We start from the raw sequence: 7,264 nt of genomic DNA on the forward strand, positions 1-7,264 counted from the left end.
AAGTGTATAAAAATATAACTGATGTTTCTGTATTAATTTTGTATCTTATAACTTCTCTGAATGCATTTGTTAGTTCTAGATTTTGTGTGGGTTTTTTAGGATTTTCTACATATAAAATCTCTACCATTTGTGAACAGAGATCATTTTGCTTCTTCTTCTCAATTCGTATGCTCAAAATTTTGGAGGGGGGTGTCTAACGGCTCTAAGTAGAAGTCAGAAGAAGGCAAGTGTACAAAATGAAGGGGGCAGGGCCTCGGCACGGCAGACTCCTTACTAGTTGCTGTGACCATCGTCAGGCACGGCAGACCCGGCGCTCACTAGTGTTCTCCCGGATGGACCCATGACCGCGCGAGGCGAGCAGACAACTGCTTCTGGACAACCAGGTGGACATCTGCTGGCTGCCAGTTCCTAGAGCTGCTCCAACGAGGAACCGCTCCCAGCTCATCTTTATGAAAATTCTGACATAAAACAGGAATGTGATTCTGACCAGGTGGCGTACCTTAGGGTCCACAAGGGCGCCGGCCTTGATGAGGTACTTCACCGCGTCTAAATGGTTGTTTTCTGCCGCCTCCATCAATGGGGTCCTCTGGTCTTCTGAGCAGGTGTCAATGTTCGCGCCCGCCTGGTGACACAGGACAGTTCAGGTGTGGGGGAGCTGCCATGGTAGCCCCCACCTAGCTCACATTCTGACGCTTCAGACCCTTGCAAGCACTAAGCTCATGAGCTATGTTAAAATCATTTCTAATGACCAACCGTAACTGAGTCTTCAGAACTGAATTCAAAGACAAGATTGTTCTATTACTGCCAAACCTTTAGTTCAAGAAGAGCATTTCTGGGGCGCCTGCATGGCTCAGTTGGTTGTGTCCGACTTCAGCTCAGATCATGATCTTATAATCTGTGAGTTCGAGTTTCGCATTAGGCTCTGTGCTGACAGCTCAGAGCCTGGAGCCTGCTTTGGATTCTGTGTCTCCCTCTCTCTCTGCCCCTCTGTCATTCTCCCTCTCTCTCTCACAAATAAACATTAAAATTTTTTTTTTTTAAAAAGAGCATTTTCATCTCCACTCGATAGAAAATGTTTAAAGCACGTTAGTGACAATACCTTTAGAAATGAGAAAGAAATGATAACTGTTTAAAGCAGGCAAAGAAGGTGGGTCACCTGGGTGGCTCAGTTGGTTAAGTGTCCGACTTTGGCTCAGGTCATGATCTCACAGTTCGTGGGTTCGAGCCCCGCATCTGGTTCTGTGCGGGCAGCTCAGAGCCTGGAGCCTGTTTCAGATTCTGTGTGTGTGTGTGTCTCTCTCTGCCCCTCCCCTGCTCATGCTCTGTCTCTCTCGGTTTCAAAACAAAACTATAAAAAAATAATAAAGCAGGCAAAGAAGGGATGTGGGGGGGCCGCTCAGTGAGGCTGAGCCAGGAGGCGGGCAGTGATCTGCCCTACAGTGACCAAAGGACACCCAAGTTCAGTGACCTCTTTCTCTAGCTGTTTTAGGGCTTCCCAAACAAAATAAGCACAACAAAAACTGATCTCCAGTAGTATGTATTTTGAAGCAATTTCTAATTCTTCCAGTAGAGCAGGTACTTGGAAAACTAATGAGCTAGCAAGCACACACAGATCGACTTCAGTCTGTTTGAAATTTAAGCCCCCAACTTCAAAATAGGTTGTGTGCTAGCAAATCCGCTATCTCACAACTGAAACCTTTTTCCCCATGGGGGAAAACCATCTGCTTTCTTAAACTGATGTACCAAAAACTAATGTTTAGTTTATAAAACAAATACTTATTAGGGAAAGGCTAAGCATAATATTGTTTTTGCTGTTAGCAATTAAAAGCAAAAACAACAAAACAAGCAGGGCACCTGGGTGGCTCAGTCAGTTAAGCATCCGACTTCAGCTCACATCGTGATCTCCGAGTTCGTGAGTTTGGGGCCCATGTCAAACTCTGCTGACAGCTCAGAGCCTGGAGCCTGCTTCGGATTCTGTGTCTCCCTCTCTCTCTGTCCCTCCCCCACTTGCGATCTGCCTCTCTCTTTCAAAAATAAATAAACATAAAAAAATGTTTTTAAATGAGTTAAGAAATTTTTAAATAGACCCAGGGTGTTGCACAGGGAAACCAGTGAGCTGAGGTGATTCAAGGAGCCTTGAAGGAGACTTCTGGCAAATTCCAGAGGGCAGGGTGGGGCTGCTGGCCAAAATCAGAGCTGAAGGTCGGGGTCAGAGGGCCAGGCTCTCCCTGAGATTTCAGGGGCAGGTCTGAGGACCCACGACTAATTCCCAGTGTGACTGAGCGAAAGCAGGGGCAACAAGTGACCAACCCCACACACGAGCACAGAGACCTTCACGGGAACACACAATCGAGAACTGACACCACGTGAGTTGGCCCAGGAGAAAGTGATCATCACCAGGAAAAGGAAGCGAAGACCAAGAGACAAAGGGAGGAGACAGAGAAAAGAGTCAAACCAGGAGATCCCCACATGACTGATGGGATTCCCACAGAGAGAATGGTGAAAGCAGGGAAGCAGGTCCCCAGGGAGAAGTTCCCGTCCATCCAGCAGGATGGACTCTGTACAGGCTCTAGGCCAGACACACCACAGCCTAGGCCGGCCCCAACCCCCTCCACATTCCCCACAATGTCCCGACATGAGCGTACAGAGTGTGCAAGATCCTGTGTGAGTGTGTGCAGTTCATGGCAGGTTCCCTAGGGTCAGAGGTCAGTGCAACAGGTGTGGATCTGAGACTGTCAGAACACACACACCTGTCTGTGTTAGAAGACACCGCACAGGCTCACGGCAGTAACACTAACACCAGGGGGACAGGGGGACAGGCACCCCAGAGCTGGGGAACGGACGGAGCTGACCTGCCAGTGGGGACACAGGCACCTGGACCCAAGTCGGGGCGGCTGCTGAGTGCCCAGTGGCAGGGATGCCCGCACCACGGTGTCCCCAGTGCTGGCGCTGGAGCTCTCCATCTGCGCGCAGCACAGCCGCCCTGCGCACACAGCGCTGAGCCTGGGGCGGGGATGCGGCCGAAGGCCGGAGAGCACATACTTCCTTTCATTTAACTTTGTCATTTAAGTTCAAACAGAAAGAAACATGTGGCAAGGCATGCCACACTGCAGTAGGTCAGGGCCCAAATGAAGTAAGAGCTGCTCCCAGTGAGACCTGAGGATGAAAACTAAACAGATGGGAAGGTATCAAAACCGCTCTTCACAGGCGCTCCTGGCGGGGCCGGGACACTCCTCAGACCCCGACAGAACAGGAGCCCAGGAGAGTGCGGGCTGGCCACGCCAGGTGGCAGTGGTGTTAGTGCTGCCCTGGGACTGGGGAGAGGGCGCAGAGCCAGAGCCTGCCCAGTGGACGGGGTGGGGTGGGAGACACCCCACAAAAGCTGAGCCTCCAAGAAACAACACCCTTGCTTGGATTCAGGGCAAACTAGAAAAACCCGCCCCATAGCTTTCCTGGGGAACCTCAAGAAAAGCTCAGGTTCTGGAGGGAGAAAAATACCCAAAATCACAGGCTCCCAAGCTCAGGGGGTGAGCAGCCTAGGCCAGCGAATTAAACATCAGGCTTAGAATCCAGCCAGGTGGAGCCGAGCCCCAGACATCACGTCAGCCAAGGGGGTCACAGAGAACAGCACTAAAAAGGGCTGGTTTTCCACAATAAGGAATATTTTATTTCACAACAGGTTAAGACCCACAGGAAGCTGCGGATCAGCACAGTGCTCCTGCGCCCGCTTGCTTTCCCAGGACGGCAACTCACACAAGGGTAGCAGAGGCAGGCCTGGGACCAGAGCTCAGGCTCCTCCCTCAGCGTCACGGGCACAAGGCAGGCTTCTGCACTTGGACTGAAAGGCAGACACATAAGAATTCCCACTGTGGGACTCGATGAGCATAAAGCTGAGAGGCAGACACAGGTAAGCCACATGGTTTGAGGACGTTTGCAAGGTGGTCAAGCCAGAGAAGTGCAGACACTGGAGCTGTCACCATCAGAGCCTGGAGAGCTGCTCCCTCCAGGGGGTGTGGGGAGTGCTGCGTCCTGACCTGGGCTGAGGTGGGTGCCATTTACGATTTATTAATAGACGCTTATATAAGGACCTTTCTGTATGCATCCCCTGACACACACACACACACACACACCCACACACACACACACTTTAACATTAAAAAAAAAAAAAAAAGAAAAGAAAGGAAAGGCCAGGGGCATCTGGGTGGCTCAGTCAGTTGAGTATCAAATTCCTGATTTTGGCTCTCTCCCTGATCTCATGGGTTGTGAGTTCAAGCCCCAAGTCAGGCTCTGCACTGACAGCATAGAGCCTGCTTGGGATTCTCTCTCTCCCTCTATCTCTGCCCCTCCATGTTCGTTCACACTTGCACTCTCTCTCTCTCTCTCTCAAAATAAATAAATAAACATTAAAGCCAAGAAAAATATTTCTTTAAAAAAAAAAAAAAAAGGCCAAAGAGAAAATAGGTCCTTTAAAAGGAGTGACAAGCTAATTTCTTAAAAAGCAAGCATGGCAACCAGAAGACAGTGGGATCATTCCTTGAACAAAGCGAGAGAAAAGAACAAGCAACCTAGAATTCCAAATCCAGAGCACTGTCTCCCAAGAAGCCCCCATACCGGTCTTTAAGAGTGAGGAGAAGCCTGGGCGGCCCCCTCACCCAACAAACGGAACCATCAGGGTGACTGGGCCCCACGTCCTGCTTCGCCCCCCATCCTACAACAGTCCTGCACTGTAATGGGCCTCCAGTCCACCCTCAAAGAAGCACAAAGCACGCCCTCCTCCACAGGACAGGGACGAGAGGACACCGGCTGGAACGCTGACTCCCAGCCCTCTCCCTCAGAGCACCAGCACCCGAGGTCACTGCTCTGATGGTCAGGCCAGCTGCCCTTGACCTCTCTCCAACAAGCTTGTCCTCTTTCAGGTCAGCCACTTGTCACTGTCACTGCCAAGAGGCAACCCTTGTGTGACCACTCTGAGTGGCCCCCTCAGCTGCCCCCACGTCCTGCCAGGCTTCTCCTGAACCTGCGTCCGAGGCCTCCACAGGCCTCCCTGCTGGAGCTCAGCAGCCGGCGTACCTTCCCTCCCCCCGTCTGCGCCTGCAGCTCCCTCACCTCGCCTGTCTCCAGATGAAGGACACAACACTGCACACCAGATCACAGAGCGACCTCTGAAGGCAACAAAGAGGAGTATGTAGCCTCCAAGGGAGTGACAAGAAAGGAAACGAGACAATTAAAACAAATATCAACCCAAAAGACAGCAACAAAGGAAATTAAAAAAGATATATTTGAGGGCACCTGGGTGGCTCAGTCAGTTAAGCATCCGACTATTGATTTTAGCTAAGGTCATGATCTCACAGTTTGTGAGTTTGAGCCCCAACTCAGGCTCTGTGCTGACAGCACAGATTCTCTCTGGGATTCTCTCTCTGCCCCTCCCTGGTGTGTGTGCACACAACTCTGTCTCTCAAGATAAATAAGCGTTTAAAATTAAATGAATGAATGAATGAATAAATGCCAAAAATCACAGGAAGTATTATCTAAACTAAAAGTTTCTATTAAAATACCAAGACTCTCACCACTGTTATTCAACATAGTGTTGGAAGAAATAAATGGCATCCAAATCAGCAAGGAGGAAGTCAGACTTTCACTCTTCACAGACAACATGATATTCTATATGGAAAACACAAAAGATTCCATAAAAAAAACAACAACACTAGAACTGATCCATGAATTCAGCAAAGTTGCAGGATATAAAATCAATGCACAGAAATCGGCTGCATTTCTATATAACAATAATGAAATAGCAGAGAGAGAAATTAAGAAATCAATCCCATTCACAACTGCACCAAAGCTATGAAATACTAGGAATAAACTTAACCAAAGAGATGAAAAACCAAATGCTAGAAAGCTTATGAAAGAATAAAGAACACACACACACACACACACACACACACACACACACACACACGGAAAAATATTCCATACCTGTTCATTGGAAGAACAGATAAACTGTCGATACTACCCAAAGCAATCTACGTATTCAGTGCAATTCCTTTCGAAAAATCCCCAGCATTCCTCACAGAGCTAGACAAACAATCCTAAAATTTGCATGGAACCAGAAAAGACCCCAAATTAGCCAAAGCAATCCTGAAAAAGAAAACCAAAGATGGAGACATCCCAATTCTGGACTTCAAGATGTAATACATCTCTGTATTCAAAGCTGTAATCATCAAGACAGTACGGTACTAGCACAAAAACAGATACTCGGGTCAATGGAACAGAATAGAGAACCCAGAAGTGGACCCACAAACGTATGGTCAACTAATCTTTGACAAAGCAGGAAAGAATATCCAATGGAATAAAGACAGTCTCTTCAGCAAGTGGTGCTGGGAAAACTGGACAGCAAGATGCAGAAAAATGAACCCGGACCACTTTCTTACAGCATACACAAAAATAAACTCAACATGGATGAAAGACCTAAATGTAAGACAGGAAGCCATCAAAATCCTTGAGAAGAAAACAGGCAACAACCTCTTTGACCTCAGCTGCAGCAACTTCTTATTCAACATGTCTCCAGAGGCAAGGAAAACAAAAGCAAAAATGAACTGTTGGGACCTCATCAAAATGAAAAGCTTCTGCCCAGTGAAGGAAACAATCAGCAAAACTAAAAGGCAACCGACAGAATGAGAGAAGATATTTGCAAATGACATATCAGATAAAGGATTAGTATTCAAAATCTATAAAGAACTTATAAAACTCAACACCCGAAAACCAAATAATCCAGTGACAAAATAGAAAAAAGACATGAATAGACACTTTTCCAAAGACGACATCCAGATGGCTAACAGAAAAATGAAAATGTGCTCAACATCACTCATCATCAGGGAAATACAAATCAAAACTACAAGGAGATACCACCTCCCACCTGTCAGAGTGGCTAAAATTAACACCTCAGGCAACGACAGATGTTGGCAAGGACGCAGAGAAAAAGGAACCCTTTTGTGCTACTAGTGGGAATGCAAACTGGTGCAGCCACTTTGGTAATCAGTATGGAGGTTCCTCAAAAAATTAAAACTAGAACTAACCTATGACCCAACAATTGCACTACTAGGTATTTATCCGAAGGACACAGCTGTGCTATTTTGAAGGGACACATGCAACCCAAAGTTTATAGCAGCGCTATCGACAACAGCCAAAGTATGGTAAGAGCCCAAATGTCCATCTCTCTCACACACACACACACACACACACACACACACACACACACACACAC

At 47.7% G+C, this 7,264-nt stretch overlaps 1 protein-coding gene across 1 annotated transcript in view; it reads right to left on the reverse strand.

Annotated features, from left to right (window-relative positions):
* Positions 1 to 7,264, reverse strand: part of EHMT1 (euchromatic histone lysine methyltransferase 1) — a 112,549-nt gene that overhangs the window by 27,517 nt on the left and 77,768 nt on the right. Inside the window, exon 16 of the mRNA XM_077771532.1 lies at positions 500 to 622. Coding sequence (XP_077627658.1) covers positions 500 to 622 — 123 coding nt within the window. The remainder of the gene's footprint in view (positions 1 to 499; positions 623 to 7,264) is intronic.

This window comes from Crocuta crocuta, unplaced genomic scaffold, assembly GCF_008692635.1.
Source record: "Crocuta crocuta isolate KB4526 unplaced genomic scaffold, BGI_CrCroc_1.0 scaffold1013, whole genome shotgun sequence".
In the NCBI taxonomy this organism is placed as follows: domain Eukaryota; kingdom Metazoa; phylum Chordata; class Mammalia; order Carnivora; family Hyaenidae; genus Crocuta; species Crocuta crocuta.